Here is a 26,148-nt window from a genome sequence, read left to right as displayed (position 1 = left end):
GAGAGAGAGAGAGAGAGAGAGAGAGAGAGAGAGAGAGAGAGAACGAAAGACTTTTGCATGTGTGTGTGTGTGAGGGAATATGTGCTGTTTTTCAAACAACTGTGCATTTCTTCGTGAATATGTCTCATCTGTGACTGTGTGTGTGTGTGTGTGTGTGTGTGTGTGTGTGTGTCTTCTCAGTGTGTGTGTGTGTAGTGTGTGTATCGGCCAGGTTTCTTCTCTCTGTGCTGGCTACGCTCCACTCTCTGGACCGTGGCCAGCTGGCAGACCGCCTACCGGAGCTCCCTGGCTTGAATTCTTAAAAACAATCATTTGTAGTGTGCGTGTGCGTGTTCGTGCACGGGTGTACGCATGTGTGTGTGTGTGTGTGTGTGTGTTCAGACATCAAAGCCGAGCCACACAGACACAAAATCTGTCTCCCTCTGCACACACACACATTCTTGCTCTCTTTTCACCGCCGCTGCTCTCTCTTGCACGCGCGTTCATGTCGAAGTCCTGCCTCAGACTCTTTCTATGAATCTGATTTAAGACAGTCACTCCAGGCGACATTAGCGTTCATTTTCGGGGCTTAACTGTTGCTATTTATCGCTCGATGAGCTGCAAATGAGGCAGTTGTACAAACAAAACTCTTGTCTCCTTTCAAGCTTTAAAGCTGCATCAGGAGAGATTTCTGTATTAAAAAAACAGCTCTTACAAGTTCATTTTATGAGCTTAAATTACAAATGTGGACCACAGTGGAGAAGTGTCCTGTTTCCATGAGTGAGAGACACAGTGTTCAACTTATTGGCCCAAATTAAATTCTGGTGTGTACACATTTTCACCAACAGGATGTGACACATTAAAACTTTAAGGAGGGAAATAAAAACTGTCTCATAAACAGCAGCGTCCTCCAGAAAAAGTTGGACAGAGCATCTTTTGCTTCTCTTCCTCTCTTGTACAAAGCCATTAAAAGTTGATATGACTTTTCTTGATTGCACCAAAATTTTGCATTTACAAATCTTGGCGCCTGGTAGAATAATGACAGGTAGACAATTTAATTCATGCTTTTTTTTCACAGCAGACATTTTGACATGTCATAGCAGGAGAAGCACAGGTGTAACTGATATATTTAATGATAGCTCCATTTAACCCTGCATTCATGTGGTGTCAAAATAATCGGAAAAATGAGTTGCCGACCGGGAAAATTCATGTGAACACCCCCTTAAGTCAGATCAGCAACTCAGACAGTCGAAAATTTTGGCACAGGAGTTGCCGTATTGACGTCACATGTGCAGAAACATGGAAGATGACAAAGTAAATGTTCGCTTGATGCTAATATAATACAGCACATCTTCTTTGTCGCACCCATGTTGTTTCCACATCACAACTTAAAGCTCATGAACACACCAAAGTCAGAAGAATAACTTCCCAACATCATTTGAGGAGCATGTGAATGCAGCATAAGTGTCCCAGTAAGCTGTGAGTCAGCATGCATAGTAACAGAATGCTGACTCACCTGGGTGGAATGCAGCCAAATTAATGTTACTGAGTGATTACACCTGTGGTCTACCTGCTATGACATGTCAAAATGCAGTGGAAATGGCCTACTAATGCAGCAGTCAGAGAATTAGCCAAACAGCTTTACTTTGTATGATACCAGAGAGATGAAATGAAGTTAGTGCGTTCACCGCAAGCTGACTGGTTTCCAGTTAATTTGTTGGCAAGAATATTTGGAGATGTCAAATATTTCCCCAAGGCGGCATCACTGGGTGTTATCGTTTACTCACTCGCATTTCTGGGGAAAAACTGACGAAACGTGAAATTCGGATTCTGACCGTTTTCACCGTTAGTTGAGAAACACAGCCTGTGGCGGAAGCTGTCTTTCCACTGAAGCCTTTTTTTGGAGGTTATCTGTTTAGACTCATCTCGCTGTCAAAAGAGAAATCCTCTTACACACACACACGCACACACACATGCACGTACATACCTGAAAGGGACAGATAACTAAGTCAAGCTCACTCTTTGACCACAAACGGTTAACAGCCGAAAGAGGACATGATGCATGTGGATGCGCACATTTTTTGTGTGCGTGTGTGTGTCTGATCAGGAAGGGGGCCGTTGGAGGTCGGTTAGCCCAGAAGGGGCCCTGAGGGTGGGGCTGCGGTCAGAGGGAGGGGGGGCTGTATAGAGGGAGAGGATGGTGGAAATGGGGGTAAGTTTCAGTGTGTGTGCATGTGTGTGTGTGTGTGTGTGAGAGAGTGAGAGAGAGAGTGTGTGTGTGTGTGTGTGTGAAGGGGGGGTGTAGGAGCTCATGAAACTTAAAACTCACCCCTAAAAGAGAGCAGGGGGCTGAGAGATGATTGAGTGAAAGGAGGGGAGTGAATACAAGAAGGCCGAAGTGTATTGTGAATTACTGTCGGTCATGCTGTTTTTTTCTGTGCTGCATGAAGTGTATTTGTGTGTTTGTTTGTGTATTTATGTGGCAAGAGGAAGAGGAAGGTTTTGGTCGTGCACCATTTTTGAGAGCGTCGCAGTGCGCTCGAGCTCTGAACTAGAAAACCGCCACAAACACAAAGCCACATGCTTGCTGACATACAGAGGCAGAGGAGGGTTGTGTGTGAGTGTGTGTGTGTTTCTATAAGTAGCATCATCTGAGGCGTCACTGCTGCGCGTGTTTGGCCTCAGCTCAGTGTTGGTTAAACCACTTAATGGCTCCATCACGATCTAATCCCAAACCAAGACCCTGGATTAACCAGAGACCCGAGCACTCTGGGCTGCCTCCTGCATGTGTGTGTGTGTGTGTGTGTGTGTGTGTGTGTGTGTGTGTGTGTGTTACCTTCATGTGAGTGGGGGAACCAGATAGGGGAAGCGCTCGAATGGGGTCCAGGCCTGTAGGAGGGGGAGGAAGGGGAGGCAGCAGGTCCCGAGGGGTGAGCAGGGTGGGAGGGCGGCGACCCCAGACTGCTGGCCAGGAAGGAACCCATGAAGGAAGCACCTGAGAGATGCAGAGGCTGGAGGTTAGCGAGGTGCACACGTATAAAATCTGACTCTAGCAAGAAAGGGGCGGGGGCTCAACTGAGATACCAATGAGCAAGCAACACTAAAGAAGAAGTATTGAGAGAGTCTTATGTATGGCTGTTAAAGTGAGAAAGAGCAGCTGTGCAGTCAAACATCCTCAGAAGTTAAAAAAGGAAATGCTTCATGTTTTCTACACGTCTCAGTTTTTCACACTTATTTGAAAATGCTTCATGCACGTCTGCTTTTAAATCCTTTGACGATGCCTGTGATTTTCCACTTACGCCCAGTTATATAATATGTTCACCCTGTTGCCATTAAGAAATAAAACATGGCGCTGGACATGGTAATCTTCATCTTCAAAATATAAAGCATTTTCCGGCATTACGACAAGAGTTAAAACATTGTTTCAGGACTGAGAACCCTGCATGAGTTTGCGGCTGGATTTTTCTCCTGTTAGCAGGTAAAAAGTCAGACATGGCAGATCTGGATGGTATTACTATAGCTGAGTAGTGCCGTAAAAAATGAAATTTCATGACCTGCCCTAGAGAAATTAATCCCTTCAAGCTACATTCACACTGCAGCTCAAAGTGTCCCAATTCTGATCATATTTTCTCCTCACATGTGACACACATATCTGACTTTTTTTCTTTTAAAATTATGATCAGGAAAAAGCTTCAAGGTGACTTTTTTTCCTCCTCAGTTCTGATCTGAATGGGTATAAACTGGGGCTGGAGGCACATGACTGACATACAGCTCGTATTTGAACGCTCACATAAGAGTTTGTTGATAATTTTCACCATAGACAGAGAAAACAGGGGCCACAAAAGTTGAAGTGAGTGTCTCATGAATTACTAATTAATTTTGTTTTGGTGGAGGTATTTTTGGGCCTAATTGGAGGTGTACTATGTTTGCATTATTTGTCAACGTCCTCTACACTCAGATTGACTTTAAGGGGCTCTGCGAAATTCAGAGCGTATGAGTTGACTGGACAGAGTTCTCAACAGGCTGATCTGGCGGCTAGCAGCTAATGGTGATAACTTCATAAACAGCATTAAAGAGAGCTAATGTTATTAACCATGGGGGAAATGGAGGGTGGGCGCTACACATCTGCAACAACGCTGTCCCGTTATCAGCAGTAAATAAGTGATTTTAAATATTGTTAATTGTTGTGTTGTGCTTTTCTTCTGGTGCTGGTGTTATGTGCAATACATGAATGGCTGATGTGCGATACTGTTACGTTTTTTATGTTTTATGGTTTTATGGTATGTGCATCATTTCCCCTGGACTATTATTGTAAGGCAGCAATACTTGTACAGCTCCTGAGTCCAAGATGAATCGTATCGTATTGTATCATATCGTATTGCATCGTATCGTATCGCATCGCATCATATTGTATCAGTAACTGCCATATGATTGCAGTGCAAAGCTGCAGGGATGAGCAAGCCAGTGGGAAACACACATGTACTAACATGGACGCACGGCCAGACAATCCAACTACAGCAAACCAGTATCTTAGATTACAACACACACAGGCGTAGCTTGACTTTATTTCCTGCTGAGGACGCCACCACAGTATCTTTACGTAGCAAACAGTGGTTTGCTGCTATATGAATGTTCTGAATGTCGCATACAGAACCTCTAAGCTTTGCACAAAAAGATACATCCCCCTCATTCATTTGAATTAAGCCAGTCTCTTGGCAATAAATCAGGGCAATAAATTTAGGCTGCAACAAGATGTCATCCATCAGGGTGCTGCAGTGGCCAATCAAATCTTTGCAATTGCACATTCTTGGTAAATCACAACAGGACATAAATGCCATTTTTAAAGTTTAGGTCACAATCATTATGATAAAAGATCCAACTATTGCAGCCTTGCTAACTTTTCAGAGTTGTAAACCACATAAGGAAAGCTTCAAAAGTAATGGACCTATTGCTCTAACTGGACTTCCTGCATTGTTCTCCTTCATGTTGTTTTAGCGCAGGACTGTTCGCCCTGAACGTCTGCTTAGATTTGTGTGTTGGGGTTGCTGCTTAAATAAGTATTCACTGCTGGAAGGACAGCCTTTTCATAAAACTGGGCTGTCTATGCAGTAGAAAGATGCAAATACTTTAGATATTTGTGAAACACAACCAGAGAAAACAGAAAAAGATGGTTGTTGCTTTTGCTGTTGCTCAAGAGGTAAAAATAAAACTAAAAACCACAAGAATGGAAGCATTGCACCAGACCACTAATGCTCCCGCTGGTGGGTGATGTGATGCAAACTTGGTCATTTTGACACAAGAAACAATATGGTGGAAAGAGACAGAGGGACGGATCTCTCTCTCTCGATCCACTTTTATACTCTTTGTGTCAGCGTGGCAGATTAAAAGCTAGTTGGGGACTACTGTGGAGGCCGGTTCAAAACACAAACAAAAAAGTAAAGGTCGTACAAATTGTACATACATAATTCGTCACACTGCAGCTCCTCACAAAATGTTTAGAAATTTAGACTTTCTGGTTGGAACATTACTAACAAAGTAACATGGCCAAGCTTCACAGCAAATGCAGCATCCAGGTTTTCTACAGCCTGAGATCAGCGCAAATAGCAGTTAAACATAACAATGGACGGAGAGGAAATGCAGCGGAAACTTGACACATGTAGGAAACTAGTAGAAAGGATTGTATCTTTTGTTGATTCTCAGCACACACGTCTTTTCAACAAGTCTCTTCACTTCTATTCCCACACAAATCAGCTTTTAGTTAGCCCCTGGTAAAGATTTGACCAATCATATTCATAAACATCACACAGGAAGCAGTTTTGGAACTCGGAGTAAAAACCTAATTGCACTTTTCATACGGGACTAGGAGTGAGCTCAGATGTTCAATCTCATCCTGTTACAGTTTCAGCGAACTGAGCAAACTGGCTCAGCTCAGTTTGGCTCTGTTTGAATGTATTTCCACTTATCAGCATGCTCTCATTTAGTGGAACAACCCGAACAGTTGTAGGGGAAGGAGAAAACAAATCCATGGGGAATCAGGTAATTAGTCACTGGATGGAGAGAGAGAGAGAGAGAGAGAGAGAAAGAGTGGGTTGGGTCGTTACCCATAAATGCTGCTTCGCATCAGAGACAATTACCACAACCACAACAGTCCGCACTGGAGTCACACACACACTCAACACACACGTGTACACGTACAGTACCCTCACCTCAACCACGACCCGACGCCCTAACAACCACAACCACAAGTGCCTTCAACTGTCTGCCAATCTGTCTCTCTCTTTCTCTCTCTCTCTCTCTCTCTCACACACACACACACACACACACACATTAGAAAGAGGGCACGGGATAAATTAAGAGGGAGATGGAGCAGCGGTGTGTATTAGGAGACAAATCAGAAAGAGGTGTGTGCGTCTATTTATACAGCTGGATCTGAAGCAGCGACACACACACAGATGAAGACAATTTAAAAGCCAGAATCCCTCCATCTTTTGCTCTTGATATTTTCACTCTCTGTAGTCATAATAAATTTGGAAGAAGAAGAAACTTTCCCTTCTAGACATTTATTTTCTCTCTTTCGTTCTCTCCCTCACCCTCTCTCAGACAGGATATTTTTACAGTGTTTTTTTTTTCCTTTTCTTTTTTTTTTCCTCCTCTAAATCTTTTCTTGTACAACTGTAGATCAGTGGCCTTTCAGCCAGTCATAATAAAACACAGCTCATATAAGACTCAGGCTGGTTTCACAAGGCCCCCCTGGCAGCGCAGACTCTCACACACACATATACAGACACACACACGTCAAATAGAGACCCATACGTGCGCGCTGCTAACTGTACGACATCGACCACAGCAGACATCAGAAAAGAAAGCCAGTTTCCACATGAGCAACCATGCATTTTTGAAATTACACGAGGCATCTTAAAGTGTCTCAAAGGGCCATAAAAGTTCAGAAGATATTCAAAAAATGATTTCAGACAGTGGTGATATTGATAAGTAAGTTTAGCAGCGTGAATACTCTGCATTCCTTGTTGTCTTTCTTCCCACAGCTGTTCTTTAATCTCTCACCCTCTCAGATCTCCACCCCCCCCTCCCATTTCCCCATCTTTTTTCCATTTACTCATCCCTTTCCCTTTCTCCTCTTTTCCCCCATCCCCTCTTTCCTGTCACTTCCCTCCCTCACTGCCTCCCCCCTCTCTGTCTGTTTTCTGTTGGCGAGTTGAGGAGAAAATCATATTTGCCCGCTCCCTCTGGCCTGCTGATATGGAAAATCATCTCGGAGGCCAGCCACTAACGTAAACCTTATTTCTGTCGCTGTTTTTTTTCTCCTCCTCCTCCTCCTCCACCTCCTCCTCCCCTTCTTTTCTTCCTGCCCTCTGTTTCCGCCTTTGTTTTATCCTGATCCGCACATTCCCTTTCCATCTGTCACCGCTGCATCCTCTCGTAGCTTCCCGTAGCTCTGAGCAGAGATGATGAATGCAAACACACTGAATTAGCCGCAACAGATGAGATATATCGGAGGAATGGTGAGTGAGATAAAACACACGCACTCACAAGTCATCGGTGGGTTTGATTTTCTGATCAACCTCAGATCTGTGTCAAAAAATCAACTCTGACCCAAGTGACATGGTGATTATGTGCAGCTTATTACTATATGCATATGTTATTTACCATAAATACAAGCTGCTGACTGAGAAAACAGCTCCATTCAGTCTCCATAGTGGTAATTAAAGTAGAAAATGTGTTCGTATGCCTCCCATTTTTCCCAGTTGGCATCATGACTTGGAAAAGTGTGTCAACACACAGGCAGCGAATCCTCCGATGTTGACAATCCAAGGTAATAAGAAGCCGAATTATGAGTTTCTATTCATACTAATACAGTCAGCTGTACTTACAGTGAGCGAAATCTGCTTTAGTTTATTTATGATTGACTGTAATGTGATTTGCTGAGGGGAAAATCCACTCAAAAACACTTAAACACTGTTTTATAAAAAACAAGTGCTGGAATCGCGCCTTGCTTTTCTGGGCAGGTTTTGCTGCTTGGCATATTTTTGGTATTCTCACGGATAACGGGGCCAAACATAAATTTTGGGATGTCGTTATATTTCCAGCGCAGCCACAATGGAGTTTGATAGCAGCAAATCTGGAGATTCAACAGTATAAACGTCAGGATTTGGTGTTCAGCGCTTCAGAATTTAACAGCCAGAGCTTCAGAGGCGCCATTTTACACTGATGTTTAACAGTCAAACAGGGAGAAATCTATCTCCAAAAGGCAAAAAAAAAAAAACTAAATTCTCCACAGAAAGTAGCTTTTAACTGGGGAAACTGTCACACCATTGCTGCTATGAAAAGTTGATTGAAATAACACCTATGATAATGTGGGAATATTTCACTGTGGAATTTTTGTATTTAACCCCAAAGAATAAAAGTTGCTAAAAAAAAAAAAAAAGTTGGCTCAAGTTGTGCAAGAAATGTTTTTTTTCTGAGTGCACTCGTGTTTTCACACCTTTAAGGCACACTATGACAGTTTTAATTAAGGATGAATCAATCAGGTCTGCTCAAAATGCTTGGCAGTCATGTTTAGAAGCAGTAACACTGTAAACGCTTTCATGCAAAATCCAAAGAAAGTGTCTGATGCTGAAAAGCACCCAAAAACGTCAAGGTTATTTTCTCTTTCTTGGATTATAACAGATCAGGTCTTACATTTATTAAACCAACTCATATACAGTAGATGCAGTATGTTGCACGAACCAAGGTAAAAAAAAAACTATGTGGAAAAAAAAAAAAAACCCTGCACCCTCTTTTGTGCGTTTGTCTCGGTAGCTGCTGAAGAGTGCTTGATGAAATCTACGGTGAAACAAAACAGCGAGACAACGGATAACAGGCCAGACCGTCCCAAGGTTTCTCACTATTCTAAAGAGAGAAAGGGAGGAGGAGGAGGAAGAGGAGGAGGAGGAAGGAGCAAACAGGAGAGGAGAAAAGGGAAGACGCCAAAAGGAAGGGCGATAGTGGTGATATAACGAATGTCACGAGGAGAAAGAAGCAAACACAGATAAAGTAATGGAGTGATATTCTTTGCTGTAGCTCTCTGAATGGACTGCTGCTGATCAATACACATACACACACACACACCTGGAAGGATGACGAGTTCAATCGATCTGCATCCGATTGTAGATCAATATCCTCTCGTGCTCTATTGTCACATTTGCCAATTAACAAAAGCCTCTGTCCACACACTGATATACTGAACTCCCTCATACACACACACACATACACACACACACACACATTTTCCCGACTTCGCCACTGGTGGTGAGTACTGAGAGAGCTCGAGAGCCCGACAGTACAGTCTCAGTGTGTGTGTGCGTGTGTGTGTGTGTCAGAGGTTCTGACTCTCGTTAGCTTGGCTGTTACGCTTATTGCCGTACACTTGGCAACCTCTCGTCAGTCCGACCCTTTCATAAGCCTCCAACCACCAAGGGCCCTGGCACTGAGCCTTCAATCTGTGTGTGTGTGTGTGTGTGTGTGTGTGTGTCCGTGTGTGTCCGTGTGTGTGTGTGTGTATTTAGGGGCAGGAGTCAAGCCAGACCTTTCTGATCTGTTTTGACACCACGGAATTGCACAAGTGACAGGGCTACTCAAACAAGGCGGTTGTGGAAGGCGCTTAGACACACACACGCACACACACACACACACACACACACACACACACACACACAAAGGTCCGTAAAAGCATTATGGCACTGGGGACACAAACACATTCAATGTGTGAGTAAGCACCCGAGCGGTGCTTACAAAGAATACGTTCAGGGGAGAAAAGGAGTTCTTTTGCTCGACTAGATCCGGATAGCATTTTCCTTCTGCTCTATCTTATTATTCATCAATTGACTCATTCATGTTAGAGAAAGCAGGGTGTGCAAGCAAAGCATGGCATGTCGCCTGGGACGAGCGGCTGTACTGAATCACATTACGGCGGGAAGAAGAGAGAGGACAGAGAAAGAGAAAGGGAGAGAGAGAGGGAGAGAAAAAGAGTGGAGGGGAAAAATGAGATGAAAGAGCTACAAATGAGAGATTTCCCTGTGAGGCGCATAAATCAGCAGACTATGAACAGCACAGCTCAAAGCCTGGCTCCCAGGCTGCGGACCAGAGCCTCGCCATCCACACACACACACACACACACACACACACACACATACTCCCTCTACTACCATCTCTCTACATGCACGAGACTACTGTAGTTACATCCCAATCTCGCTGCACCTACATGTGTGCGTTTACACCATCAAAAGCCAGTACGGACGCTAAGACGTACATCATCTGCTGGCTGTGACGCTGGGAAAATTACAGGAAATAAAAGCAGGAGGAAAGCAGGAGGAATTAAACGAAGAGGGAAGAAAACGTGCAACATTGCACCTTGTGTCAACCCAGACTGAAAAGCACCCAAAAAAAAAAGAAAAGAACTCCGTTGTTGTTTTCCGTCAGCGGCGAACGTGGCCCTCAAAAAGCACCATGTAAACTGTGAGTGAAGAGGAAAATGTTCCTGCTTTTGACCACAGACTTTTTGGACGGCACACACCCACCCACCCACGGCAGGAGGAAGGGACATATATGGTCAAGGAGAGCAGGAACTCACAACACATGAGAGATTTTTAGGAAGCAGGAAGGAGGGAGGAAGGGGGGCCGTTCGAGTAACTTTTTCCATGTTTTACCAAAGAAAACTGCGGAATTTGGGGAAGAGGGGTCATACGAGACTGGTTCTGCTGCCTGGGTCAGAATGAGACACAAATGGTACGTGCGGGCACACACACACATACTCACACACACACTCACACACTAATTAAAAGCATAAGGTTGCTGATATTTCAGGAAAGCCTGCGGTGAGAGCCAATAATGCAATTCCGTCTAACTGGTGTGTGTACATGTGTGTGTAGCAATCTGTGTGTGATGGCAACCCCCCAACCATAACCCCCACTGTTGCTTTGCAGCTCTGGTAAACACTGAGGAAGCCTGTTTTGGGGGTTCTGGTCGTTCTCCAGTCCGACATGCCTGTGCCACGCCCCTGTGGTCCATTCAGTCTACAGCCACAGCAAACACACACGCACACACACACACACACACACACACACACACAGACTGTAATGATTTGAAGCTGCATGTGCCTGCTGCTGGATGAAATACACCGGGGGGTCAAGACACCAGGAAGAGCACAAAGTGAGTCTAACAGAAAACACGTCACCCTGAGCTGAGAGCAAAGTGGAGACAGAGATGAACAGGTACACATGTGTTTCTTCATGATTCATATGGAGTTCAAACACAATACAAGCTCACCACTTATCAGCGTTTACTACTTTCTGGTTACATATTACAATCTACAGTACATTAGCACACAATCCCTATTAAACACATGTCCTTCAGTGCTGCATTATGGGGCTCTGTTACTTATTAACATGTATTCCTGATTATGATGATGGCTCAAAACCATGACAGTAGACGTTAACAATATGTGAGGACCGTGTGATTCAATGATTTAATATTTGGCCCCGTGTGAAAAAGTACATGCCAAGAGAAGATTGTAGGAGATGAGTCCAGGTTCCACAACTTCACTTTAGATTAAATATACTTTTAAAGAAAATTCACTATTCACCTGCTATGCACTGGAATTCTTTTTAAAGTATTTTAAAATTGTCTTCTTAGCTATCATAACTTTCAGTAAGATTTTTTTTGAACTAGGTGAATTTGTACAAGCGAGACAAATTAAGACAAATCAGGGCAAACCAACAGCTGCAATGTAGAGCAAGCAAGAGTAGAAACTTTACTATCCATAATTGAAAGTGTGTAGGATTTAGTGGCATCTAGCATTGAGGTTGAAGAAGTTGCAGTGGCCAATATGAAAATGTGAAAACCCCAGAATTGCAGATGGCACAATCCAGAGCCAGTATTTGGTTTGTTTGCTCTAGAACGACATGGCGGACTCCATGGAAGAGGACCTGCTCCATATGTAGACATAAATGGCTCATTTCAAGGTAATAAAACACAATTCTTATTTTCAGGTGATTAAACACTAAAGAAAATATAGTTCTAGATATTATATACCATTTCTGCCAATAGATGTCCCTAAATCCTACACACTGGACCTTTGATTGTTCATTGACTAATACCTAAATTTAATAGCATTCCTGCGCTCTGTTTGTTGGCTACAGCAATACTGTTTTTGTTGGTTTGTAAATTTGAATCCATCCACAGATCCTTGGAATTAGATACAATCAATATTTTTACATCAACAATGCATCACATAACTACTTGTATGTGAAAGGGATTGCTCACAATGACAAACTTGTTCAGAACTAAGCTCCCCAAAGCACTACAGAGCATTCTAGCATCTTTTAGCTCATTATTTTAGTTTTCCAGTCTGCAACTTCGCATGTTTAGTTTCAGTCTCACCACTCTCATAGCATCGTTTTTAGACGCAGCAGGCAACTGTTTACAACAAAAAAAGCTCAGCATCAAACAGCAGAAAGTTAGGCAAAGTTAGCGACTAGCTATTGAACACGGCAGAGCATGTAGCAGCTTAAAAGCCACATATCTCCAACAGTTGGTGGAGACCAAAAATAGAGCTACAAGTGAATATTAGACTGACATTCAGCAAGTGGACAGTAAAAGCACATTAGGAAGGACTAGGCGTAACACTGTCGTTGGGTGAGTATATTCTAGCATCTAACATTTCCACTGCCCCAAAGTAGCCAAAAAAAAAAAAATCAGCTATTGCAGGTTTAGGTAGGAAATACGGTAAAAATTCACTACCCCAAGCTAACTAGAAGCTAGCAAACAACCTAAAAGTAGGAACAATTGTTTAATCCACAAAGTACCATAGCTACAGCAAATATATCTACTTTGATGGTTTACACTTAATTAATTGTTCATAATGTGAGTATGAATGAATTAAAAGGCTTTTTATACATTTTTGCAGCCATATATTTTAAGACAAGGGGATGTTCTTGATTTAGATTTGGTTTTGCTTTCAGAAGACCCTATCTATTTAGAAGTTTTGCAGAAAGAAATGTAAGCCAAGCCATGCAGAAACTGGAGTATATTGGTGAGTCTTGACTTGTGAAGGCTTGTGATTGCGGCCTCAAATTTTGCAGCATGCAGCGGTGCAGCGTGATCCTGCCTCAGCTAAAGTTAGCTCAAACTCCAGTGGAAACAAACACACCTACGCAGCTGAAGCGCAGCAGCAGGGCGGAGGACAACATCCTTTAGGGCTAACCAGCAGAGGCAGCATCCACCCTTCTGAAGTGTCCCTGAGCAAGACACTGAATCCCTACCAACTCTACCAGCGGCTGTAACTGACCCTGCAGTCTGATCCGCCTGCAGCCGAGAAAAGGTGAATATCCCTACGGGGGATCAAATATCACATTATTATTACAGTATGCTACTTACAAGCCATCTACAGTGCTTCCTTCAATCCCACACCACAGAGAGTCATATCTCAGTATCACTAGAGCAGGATGTGTGTGTGTCTATGTATAACTGTGTGTGTGTGTGTTCTACCACGCCGCTCCATATCACCCTCCATCATCGTGAGTTGAGGGGTTGTGGTTCCTAGAGAAGCACTTTACTTAAATTAGACCCTCAACGGCTCGACACGCAGGTGTCAGCGTGTGTGTGTGTGCATGTGTGTGTCTACATGTGTACTGTATGTGTGTGTGTATGGGCGTCAGACAGTCAGTGTGTGCCAGTGTGTGTGTGTGTGTGTGAGGGGGAAGAGACTGAACAAGAGAGAAAAGCGGGATCAGCAGACAGCGAAAACGAGAGAGAGGCAACAAGGGAGCGAGCGGGGGAAGAGAGAGGGAAGGAGCAGGCGAGGGAGGAAGAGAGGGAGGGAGGGAAGGAGGGATAAGGTGAATGAGAGAGCAGGCGAGGGAGGATGGAAGGCTGTGACAGAGCGAGAGAGAGAGAGACAGCAGGTGAGAATAACCCAGTGTGACCTTATTTCAGCATGGCTTTTCCATTCTTTATATTCCCTCATTGCTGTAATATTTACACAGGAATAAAAGATTATTGGAGAGATCCACGGAGAGGAAATAAAGAGGAAGGAAAGAGGGGGGAGAATGGGGAAAATAAACCAAAGAAAGAGGAGGTGAACAGGAGGCTGATGAAGTGGGAAGATTTCAGGGCTGCAACTAACAATTAATTTCATTGTCAATCACTCTGCCAATTATTTTCTCGATTATTCAATTAGTAATTTAGTGTATGAAATGTGGAAAAAAATAGTGAGAAAAAGCCTATTGCAATTTCTCGGAGCCCAAGGTAATGTCTTTAAACGTCTTGCTCTCTCCAACTAACACAATTGACAGTGATATTAAACAGAAACATGCAGGGAATCCTCACATTTGAGAAGCGAGAGCCTGGGATTGAAATGTCTGAAACAACTGATTATCACATTTTAGTTCATGAAAACAGAGGAAAAAAAGGGCTACATCATATCAGCATGCAAATATTCCGCCCAAACAAGTCAAACCCTAAAACAAACCTTTATAGTAGAGCTCCATTTACTATTTTTGGTCATTTCTTATTGGTTTAAGTCATTTCGCTATGCAAAAATACCAAACATCTCCAAGTTCCAATTTCTTAATTGTGAGGAATAGCTGCTTTACTTTGTCATAGTTGATCATAAACTAAATTTGAACTGTTAATTAGTTTGTGCTAATTATGAAGGGCGTTTTCTTCTTGACAAACATTTATTTTCTTGAGAAAGTATTCTTCAGTATTATCAGTAATGAAAGTAATCGTTAGTTGCACTCATAATTAAAAATTATCGCCATTTAGCAGAAGCATCAGGTTATATTATTGTTCAACCAATTCTTAATTTTGTAAAATTGTTTTATACGTCATTTTGTATTCTGCTATATATATATGTTAATATTTTTGATAATGTGCCCTGGCTGCCAAAAGAAGACAAAGGTGTGTTTTCACTGTACACTGCAAGCCACTGAGACAAAGCTCCACTTCCTGACAGGATGCACCAATTATACACACTTAAGGGAACAATTTTTTACACAAAGCCAGCATCACACTGCACGTCCAGAAATCAGACAAATGAGGGTAAATGTGCTGACATTTTGGGACAGATCAGCAAAACAGATCCCTCGGCTGCAAAATATGTGCGTGTCACAACTGAAGAGAGAAAAACCCAGGAGGCCGCTCCTTTGTTCTACTGTTTTCTGTTATATATCCACAGAATTGTACTGGGTAAGATCATCTTGCGATTGTTTGTCTATTTATTCTTGTGAAGAATTCAGAAATATGTAATTTAGCTTTGGCAATAATGTGAACATCCATGCTACTAAAGCTTTTTTTTTTTAAAAGACAAAGCTGAAACAAATGGAAGAGCTGATGAAACACAGACAAGACCAACACCAAGAGGTTCTGATGAAGCAAGATGTACAAACACACACACACAGGAGGCAGGAGTGAGCGCACAAAGATAAGTGCACACTCACACACAATAGACGTCCCTATATTATGCATTCACACATGCTTCCAAACATTACAAAAACACACATCAAAACGAGCGGAAAAGACAGTAGGCGGTTATTAAAGAGACAAAAGAGGAAAAATAGAGAGAAGGAGAAGAGACACTTTACCAGCAATCAAAGACGCAGAGGAGAAGAGACAGAGAGAAGAAAAAGAAGAAGAAGAAGTGTAGAGGTAGAGAGAGAGAGAGAGAGAGAGAGAGAGAGAGAGAGAGAGAGAGAGAGAGAGAGAGAGAGAGAGAGAGAGAGATGCAAAAAGGGAGAGTGTGCTTCTAATCAGCCCGGATCCAAAATTTAGACAGGCACACACAGAGGCACAAGCAGTCCCAGTAGGATTAGGACCTCAGCACTGTGTGTGTGAGTGTGTGTTTGCGTATGTGTGTGTGTGTGTGTGTGTGTGTGTGGTGTGCACGTCCCACGAGACTGATTAGCCATGAATGACTGATGACGGATCTTTGTTGTTGTTTTTTTTTTGGTTTTTTTTTTTCCTCCTCTCTCTCGTGCTCTCTTTTCTTGTTTTCTTTCTCACTACTCTCAGCTCGGGCAAGAGCATGGGAGGGGATTCTCACACACACACACACACACACACACACACACACACACACACACACACACACACATACATATATAAAGCTGCACACAGCTCCATGTATATTCAAGAAGGCTCCTGAATATACTTAATGCTTTCATGTGTGTCACTGTGTAACGATCCATGCTGTTCCACACAGCTGCTTCTCTCTTTTTCTTACTCTCTTCCCCCCACCTCACGCGCACACACACACACACACACACACACACACACACACACACACACACACACAGATATATGAACCTTTTTCCTATTAAAGAGCACATTAGCTGTCTTTCACACCAAACACTCAATCTGTTTGATCAGCAGCGTGACTCGGAAAAACCTGAAGGGCCGAGGATTCAGGAGGCAGTCCGTCCATTCTGCCTTCCTTAACCTCACCTCCAGATGAACCTACGGCCCCCTCCATCCATCTGAACCCCCTGACAGCAAAACAAACTGGACATAGACCCGCCTGAATGGAGGCCATTACAATATGAATGAGCCAAACAGAGCTGAAATGAATCGAATAGAGAACCAAAACACAACAGCGGAGGAGAGGGCCCTGGCTAAGTCGAACGAGTCAGCTCGAGTGACGATGAGTCAGGCATAAATGTGACCCTGAGACGGATAAAAGCCGCTCGGTCTCAGGTGTCGGAGATAAGGGTTGCCGTGGTTGCACTGCCTTGCTTTGTGGTATGCATTTTCAGGGGGGTGCAGACCTGTGGATGTGGCGAGACTGTGACATCATGTCTGCCCCCCTCCTCTTCTTCCAAGTGATGTCACCTCTCTGTCATGTCGCGTAAACAGGGGGGATTGCCTTGACCCCTCTGAAGAAGTGGAAAGCCATAAAATAGCAGGGAATTATAGCATCTGCACACACACACACATTCGTGCACACACAAGTAGACACTTTTTTTTCACATATCTTATGACTTTTTCATGCATTCATATCATGAATACCAGCCATGGCAGGCGCAAATTCACATAAAACACCGTATATTGTGTTTTTAAATGAACACACACACACACACACACACACAGAGAAACACACACACACACAGCTCCCCCTCCTCCTGTACAGAGTAAGAAGCTGTTTTAGCCTTGTGTTTTGCGGGCTGTTTAAAATGTCATTTTTCTCTCGTTTCTCTGACTTCAAAGGCGTCGCGCTGAGCTCTCACTCCCTCTTGCCAAATCCTCCAATCGTTTCTGATTTAGTGAGTTGGCCATGGGCCGAGTAGCNGAGAAGAGAAGAGAAGGGGTAGGTGGGGGGGAGAGGGGAGGTACATGGCTGTGAGGAGGAGGAGGAAGGAGGGCTGGAGGACCACTCGAAAAGCTGAGAGGAGCGAACGCAGAGTGAAGGGGAAGTGAAAGAGGAAAGCAGAAGGAGAGGAGGAAGAGGGAGGGCGAGCATGTGGTCAAAGACGGGTGGAGGAGAGGTCTGGCCAGTAAGGGACAGAAGAAGAAGAAGAAAAAGGGGGAAGAGGAGAGAGAGGGACAGAGAGACAGAGAGACAGAGAGAGAGAGAAAGAGCACATGGACACAGGAAGTCTGGCGCTTTCCATTCACATGCCAAGTCATCAGATGGTGGTGTGTGTTCACACCCCGGAGATGTCGCAACCAAACGCACCCCACTCCCTTCAAATCACTGCTACCGACAATAAGCAGCTGTTCACATGTTGGATGAGAGTTGGAGATGAGACAAAAGTCCTCTGTCAGTGCAGCAAATGTGCGCTTCACTCAAAAACTCCCAACATCAAAAGGAGTCTCGCTTAATATATTAAAATTATCTATCTCTCCGTTGATGTGACCTTCCAGACGGTTCATATCTTGGTCACAGTTACTGCCGAGGTCAATTTGATAGGGGGAATATTCAGGAATATATTTAAATGATGTGCCGTAGTTTGCTTGAAATATCAAAGCATATACACAAGAGTCTAATTTGTAATGGAAATGCCTTTAATGACTTTACTGGCTTTACTTAATGACTTAATGCCTTTAATGCGTCAACACATTTCAAACAGTCAGACTCATTTAACTGATTTCTTTGGCCTTGCTGCATATTTTATTATAAGTTTGGGTAAGTGCAGCGCTCATGTGGGTGTAAAATCAGTTCTCCAATGTTTTGAGGTTGACATAAAAGATTGTGTGCATGTAAAAGATGATTTTTTTTTTCAAATATAATCTGTATGAGAGTGTTATTTTCACATTACTGGTGGGTTATTTGGCCAAAGTAAAATATGATTATTTGCAGGCGGTGTTATGAATGCAGCTAGCTCAACCTTTGTGCATGTGGCATTCAAGTGGATACACATAAAATAATATAGGCTAACAATCATTAATAGAGAAGGGTTGTTATAAGAAAATTCATGCCACAATTATTATGGTCAAAATATTTGTGATTCATGATATTATCCTGATAATTGTCAATATTTGCTTAAAACTCTTAAGTGGCGATATAAATTGTATCACTTTACCTTTAATTTTGTTAAAAAATGTGTTTATTCTTATATAAGTGATGTCTTTTCCTGGTTTTAAAAGCAGCATTACAGTAAAGTGATGTCATTTTCTGAACTTACTAGACATTTTCTTGCTGTTCTATTGTTTGTCTTTACCCATCTGGTCATTAAATCTATATTACTGATGATTATTTATCAAAAATCACATGTCAATATTTTTTTAAAACAGCGATAGTCAACCCTACAGTATCGTCGCAATATCAGTATCGAGGTATCTGGTCAAAAATATCATGATATTTATTAGATAAGACACATACCTTTCTAAGAACACCTTTTTTAGTGAAAAACAATCCGAAGTAAGATAAATATAAAACATAAGGTCCACCTGCATAAATAAGGGATACATTCATTTAAAATAAATAGCAACATTGTGTGAGTCTGAGAGTTTTTTATCACGATCCGCAATAAAATCTAACATCGTCCCATCCCTGAACAGTAACATATATTGACATGTAAGTTTATAAAAAGCTAGAAATCATAGTTTAGTTTAAGGTAAATAGACCAGCAGTGATACAAAGATATAACACTAGGTTAAAACAAGCCATTGTCTTTGGTGGCTCTCTGTAAAGGTAAGTTAACCCCGTATTGCACTGGTGCAACACTGACCCAAATCTGGGTACATTGAGATATTTAGAGTATGTGTTTTTTTCTTGAATTGAAATGACAGTTTACACTCTGCTCCTTCCTCACTGCGTCCAATCGCAGCTCGGCTGGCCGCAGCCTCCACCAGCTGTCTCCTGCACACAGGGGGTCGTCTTGCACGCTGCACCCGGGATGTGCCCCTTGTACCCTGGGTAGCTCTGGTGAGGTGAGGGGAGGGGGTTGGGTCTGTCTGAGGCTGATCCACTGCTGACTCATCTCACACACACACAAACCATACACACACACACATACACAGAGGCAAGCGTCTCCTCTCTCTCCAGCTTTCACTCTTGAGAGGCAGCGGAGGCGGCAGGCTGAGGAGTCGGGGATGGCGGCCAGTGGGTGCCGTCAGGCAGTGGTAATCTGACTGGATTACCAACCAGGTGGAAACATTCAGCCTCTCGACTCCCTCTCCTCCTCCTCCTCCTCCTCCTCCTCCTCCTCCACCCTCTCTTCCCCTGCTCCATCCATCTATCATTTACATGCTCATATTCTCTTTTCACCCCAATCTTTCTTTCTTTTATAGGGCCTTTAACATAATCAGTACCCTGCACATGCACACACACACACACACACACACACACACACATATCTGCACTACAGACCTGTATGTCTCTAATTGTACAATCATGTACACACACTGAAACTCCCAAGCCCACAGACACACACACACACACACAATCTTCTCTCTCTACGTCATACAAATTGTTCGTGTGTGAAGGTGTGTGCAGGTAGGAGGGTGAAGAGGCGTGTCTCATCTGTGCTGCCACGGCGATCAAAGCCAAAGCCGAGAAACTTCCAAGAGAGGAGAGACATTACTGACAGCATCATGATGAATGGACAGGGCGACACACACATGCAGCTACACACACACATTTATAGCAAAGAATCGCAGGATTTAGCTGCAGGATCTTCACTAACAAGACTGAACGGGAAGAATGAAGAGGAAGGGGAGAGAGAAGAAGAAGAAAAAGGTCAAAGAGGAAAGATTGGGAGAAATGAAAGAGAGGAGCAGCTCAGAGGTTATCTAGTCCAGCCAAAACATTCTGATTATGGTTTATTACTTTTTCAAAGCACAACACACAAGCAGCTTAAGACAGAAACCCTTTAAGGACTGTGTGTATGTGTGTGTGTACAGCTGTGCGCACACATGTAACATGAATGGAGGCTCTTTCTGTCTGTATTACTAGGTCACACACACACACACACACACATGCACACACACACACACATACACAGCCATGTAAACAAAAACCGTCTGCTGTCTGGGAAGTAACACACCTGTTCAATGACAAGCTTTGCCACGCCCTCCATAATACTGCACACCTGTGCTACTGCAGGCTAAACCTAACCTTAATCACACACACATACACACACACACACACACACACACACACTTGCACAACTACTGCCCAGGGGCTAACATCACAGAAAAAGGGGAAGAAAGAGAGGGAGGCTGGAATAAAAGCAAAGCAGCGAAACAGGGAGGGGAAAGAGAGACAAAGGCTTTCCCACTGCTCCTATCAGTAATCTAAACGCCTGTGTAATATCATTGTGGGGTTTTATCAAATGGGGGCTGAATCTTATGGCGTTGGTATGCGGCTGTCATTCCATCACCTTGTCAAGCGCAACCATATTCAAGCAGACACCATGCTGATCTAAATAAGAGGCTTCAGCAAATTGATGGATTGCAGGTTTTCCGGGATATGAAGAAACAGGGGGGAATGAGGGGTTTTCTTTTTTTACTTTGAATTACTGTAAGTGATACACCCGGTTTGGTCTTGTGAGAAGGTAAAAAAATGTGAGTGTGTGTCTGTTTCCAAAGATCTGAAACAAACCCCCCGTCGAAACCCCCCTCCTGCCCTGGTATGGCCAACCCCACATCATATCTACCCCCTGTGCCGAGGCCTAGGGCCAGGCATACAGCTTTCTGAATCTCTAAGGGGGGCAAGCACAAAGGTAACCCCCATCCTAACCTCCAAGCAAACACACACACACGTACCCCAACCCCCATCCCAAAACAACAATCCTCTATGCCCATCATGTCAGTCAAAACCCCATCAGGGACATGCATGGAGAGTCTGGATATCTGGAATCTCAATACAGTGTCATGCACCTTGAGACCCAGTGAGAGGCCCTCTTGAATATATTTCAATAGCATTATCACCCTGCATTACTACGCTTCACCCCCCCTTCCTTTCAACATTACAGAATCATCTTTAAATTATATGTCAGCGGGTAGAAATATCCGTCAAAGTGGAAGTATAATCTGTTTAAATCGTTATGCAAGTTGGATGTGTGTTGTTAAAACAATCCCAACCATCACTTAGGGGTTTATAAATGGCATATTTTATGGTAAAATCATTTCAGTCAAATTTAAAGGAGACATGCAGCTGAATGTCTCGTGAAATATATTAAATATTCTATTAATATAAATCAATTAGATTGAGTTATTGTGTTATATATTTAAATATACTACAGAGCTGTAATTATGTAAATTATTTAATATGTGTTACACCATAATATGTGCATGCACTGCAGAAAAATGCATACTGTAATATATTTTGTACACATTACATTTACAGTACACATTTATTAAACACATACATGTTGAATTTTCTTGCATTTTTAGAATATATTCTTAAAAATCCTAAATTATAAAAAATTATAAATATAAATCTTGCACTATTACACCAACATATCTTGCAAATTTAGTATAGGAAATAAAATATGTACTATACACTACAATTATAGTAAAAATGGCACTTGCCCTCAAGTTTAGAGTCATGAGGACATTTTTTAAGATAAATACATTTTTAATCTGGCTTTCTTTACGTGAAGCACCAGAACCAGGACCTCAAGCACACAAAATATCAAACCAGTTCAGTTTATATTTCTGCAAAAAGTGCGCCAAGCTCAACGTGTTTGACCGGAAATGTGGAAAATATGTGTTTTATTTTAAGAAATTAAGAGTTAAAATTCCGCACTGGACGTCTGCAGTCGTTTTTTTTGCTGTTGTGTAAAACTAATGAATATGCAAATGAGGGGAGACAGAGGATGTGTGGATCCTACACACGACGGACGATATCATTCATAGGCCCGAGTCTCAACGTCTATTTAAAGGAGCCCCTGCATTTGCAAATGATAATTAATGAGATTTCTCATCGGGCACGTTTACATTCATCCGGTTAGTNACTAAAATACACACACACACACACACACACACACACACACACACACATATACCCCCCACCCCCCTCCCCTATTGAGACAGGATACCAAAGCTACTTGTTAAATCTAATGCATGCACTGTCAACCCATTCGCACCCCGTCACGTCCCCGCTCAATATAGAAACCGGATTTTCTGGTATTACCCGCACCTCTATTAGCCAGAGCTCCCCTCGCACTCCCCCAGCCACCGCGACCCCCAGTTTGTGACCAGTACACACCAGCATGCGCCCCCCGAACCCAGCAGCACCAAACCCAACCGTGCTCCTGGAGCCACATGTGCAGGAGGAGACGTTGCACAGAAAACTGCAGTCAGCTAATAGCTTTAATTTATTGTTTAATGGGAAATATAAGCAGTGGAATTACCCAATTCTAATTAATTACATCAAATGGCAATGATTAGTACTTTACTAATTGATGAAACCATATAAATCTATGACAAGATTATGCTACTGGAAACGCCTAATAATCCCTGTGTGATAAAGACGAATAATCCTGGAATATTTCTAAAAATTCACGAGAGGTTTAAAGAAAAAAAAAAACACAAAAGGGAGGTGTGTCGTAAATTTAAAGTTAATCTAATTTGCCAAGTTTCCTTGAGGAGGGAAATGTTCCTCAGTGTTACATATTTGGCTTTTACGCGCAACACTAAACTGATCAATTATATTTATTTTTATCTATAACACACAGACAGCAGCTTTGTAATAAACAGCTCATTAAATAGAGTCAAACATAAAAGTCTTTAAGATGCCAGCGCTTTTTTGCTAATTTCAAAATGCCCACAAAGTCTGAGCAATTTCCTTCCACAGTAAATTCTAGCTCGTCCCAAAGAGCTTCCCAAGTTTATAATATGGAGAACATATGCTTGAGACAAAAGAGAGCAAGTGAATTTTTTTTAAACCCACACTTGGTCTTTTATGCACATGAAAAGAGCTGCATTCAAAACTGACCTGAGTGCGGACCCATGGAGAGGTGGGACGAGTAGTATTTTCCAGGCTGGAAGTGAGCGGGGTGCTGCACGGAGCCGTGGCCGCCTGGCGCCATCCGAGACGCGGCGCTGTGAACCAACGCGCTCCGCTCCGTCAGGAGGTGGTGCGGAGGAGCGAAATCTCGGCTTTCCATCCCCGGTGAGACGCGATAAATCCCAAATCCGAAGTAAAAAATCCGGAGGCACCGAAGGTCTCAGGCACCCAGATGCAAATAATCCCTTTTATGAACTTCGGGCTCCCCTCGCATTGAGCGGAGTTTGGGCTTTGCAGGGAAGAAACTGAGTCCCCGTCATGTCCTACAAAAGAGAGAGCAGGAGACACGTCAAAGCGCTGACAATAATGAGCCAACCAGGGATGTAGTGCTGAAGAAAAGGCTGAGCTGAGAGACAGTCGCTGTTCATGTTTAGACAAACAACCAGCATTTACAAAAGCAATTCAAATTTCACAAAAACCTTTTAAAAGACCACATTTACATAGCACTCTCACTCGTTTGGTGCTGTCCTCTGCGTTGCATTTAACCACGATTTATGCCAGAACCGGGAAGGTGAGTAAAGTCTGTTCTGCAGATAAAAAGGTGGCTGAACTGAGTTTATGTGGATTTACCCTGCACCTCATCGCTGGCCCCAACAGAGAAGTCTTTGCCCCCCTCTTCCTCCTCCTCATCCTGTGACCAAACACGATGCAAATAACGCACACGGGAGCTTTCTTTATCAGCGAAAAGAATGGAAAGGAAAGGGGGAGGTTTGGCTCAGGTACAAACAAATGGTGCATATACAGTACAAGAGTTCACAGCGGTAAAAAGCCTCTCTCGGTGAAGGACGAGTTGTTAAGTATTTAGACTGAACAAGGACTGGTCATAAACAAGCTGGACCTCGGGGGCTCCTGCACTAAAATATGAAGAAAACCATTTGCACAATAACTTCTGAGCGAGGACGCACAGAACTCCTAAAACACAGCGACTAATATCTGTCTTCACAGTGCCAAAATACAAAAAGATACGCACACGTTTGTGCTTTGATTAATGGTTGTTGTTTATGTAAATGAAGTTTGATTTCTTTCCTCACTCAGATGTCATAAAATCTGATCCACTGTACACGCGCTTAACATGTGGTTGTGACACTTTAGAGGACAGGATATTCTATGTATTTTTTAAAAACGCAATAAAATATGGGATTGATATAGGATCCAGGAATCAATGGTGTTTGATGTGTAGCTTTTAGCAATTACATCTGACTTTACTGATCGCCTTTTTACGCATTAACCAAACTTGTTTCACCCTTTATGTTTGGCTTTTTATAGTTGGCACCGGATTCATATGTGTGGTGTTGCTTATTAATAAAAACGTTGATGAAACAGCTATTTCTGTCAACTCCTATGGGGTCAGCAGCAGTGGCCCCTCGCCTTCTGGCAATGGCAAACACCATGCATCTCTGCTGCGCACATATACAGTATGTATAGGCTACACTGTAATCACAAACACAAATCAAATCACCTTTATGCTCCAGCGCGAAAGAGCGGGGCAATAAACAGTGAAATAGACTAGGAAATCATCGACTTTATATGTATGCCTTATAGCCTAGGTCATTTACTTAAATAGGGCTCCATGTGACGCTCAGATAGGGAGAGCTGGGCGCCTGCGTTCACCAAACACACCTCAGCAGTCCATCTATTAGGCCTCTCAATGCATGGCACGTCCATCTAGCGCTCTGTAGATGCTGATAGCACCTCCCAGGAATCAACGATAAAGGAACAAAGAAAATATCAAATGCTCTGGTGGACCAGGGGCTTATGAAGTGCATAGGAATATATAGGCTCGGATATTCAAGTCTCCTTTACGCACACACACACGCACGCTGCTCAAGGACTCCCAACTTTCAGGAATTGTGTTTGTAAGGGGGGGAGGAAAAATCTAAGTTCAGCAGCTCTGACAGAGTGAATGTCCAAAGACTCCCAAGCATAAAATATCCAATGCATGCAAATTTCTAAATGCTCCCCATAAGAGTATTTGCCCTATACTGCAGGTATATTTAAATAATTTAATTTCCCCTTTTGTTTGTGAGCACCACGTTATCGTTTCTGACCACATCTAGTCGACAGCAAGAGGAGAAATGAGGGTAGAAAAAGGAGAGAAACGCAGGCTACTGCAAGCGCACTGGGAAAGGCAAAATGGACTCTCTCCTGTCCCCTAGGCTGTGAGAAACAATGGCCCTTCTCTACGGGACATCAATCATAAACCACTCTCGGCTGACATTTGTCTATACATTTTTAAATTTTCAGGCCGTAAACACACGTCCTCGGTGTTTACATTCCACGTCAACAGAGAGCCACTCAGGCTACATTTAACAACCCTGAATCTAAATCCCGTGTTATCGCTCGCCACGCAAACAGAGCGACGTGAGCAGATCGCGCGTAACAGTTTGAGGGAAAATGATCATTTGGATCTACTGTAGTGTGTGTGTGTGTGTGTGTGTGTGTGTGTGTGTGTATCTACGTGGAAGGCGTTCAGACTTCCTTCCACTTCACCCAGACTCCCCCAAAGCCCATACACACCTCCCCAAGCGCACACACACACATACACACGCAGACGCGCATTTCCCAAACACGCACACACACACACCTCCACCAGCATTGCCCTGCAAAGGGTCAAACTATCGTCAGACCAAAATCCCCCCCTACAAAAGTACCCAATACTGGCC

At 43.1% G+C, this 26,148-nt stretch overlaps 1 protein-coding gene across 5 annotated transcripts in view; it reads right to left on the bottom strand.

Moving 5' to 3' along the window:
• The window catches only part of bahcc1b (BAH domain and coiled-coil containing 1b), a 99,455-nt gene that overhangs the window by 33,069 nt on the left and 40,238 nt on the right, over positions 1-26,148 (bottom strand). For 4 of the 5 annotated variants that reach the window (XM_050060678.1, XM_050060677.1, XM_050060680.1 and 1 more), the window contains exons 2-3: positions 23,414-23,748; positions 2,816-2,974 (exon numbers count right to left, since the gene is read on the bottom strand). In XM_050060678.1, coding sequence (XP_049916635.1) covers positions 2,816-2,974; positions 23,414-23,585 — 331 coding nt within the window. In that variant the 5' untranslated portion in view covers positions 23,586-23,748. Of the gene's footprint in view, positions 1-2,815; positions 2,975-23,413; positions 23,749-23,938; positions 24,051-26,148 lie in introns of those variants that run through there. The other variant, XM_050060679.1, reaches the window with a different exon arrangement.

The sequence above is a fragment of the Epinephelus moara genome, chromosome 13 (genome assembly GCF_006386435.1).
Source record: "Epinephelus moara isolate mb chromosome 13, YSFRI_EMoa_1.0, whole genome shotgun sequence".
Lineage (NCBI taxonomy): Eukaryota > Metazoa > Chordata > Actinopteri > Perciformes > Serranidae > Epinephelus > Epinephelus moara.
Note: the sequence above shows the minus strand (reverse complement) of the source record. Positions and strands in the feature narration are given on the sequence as shown.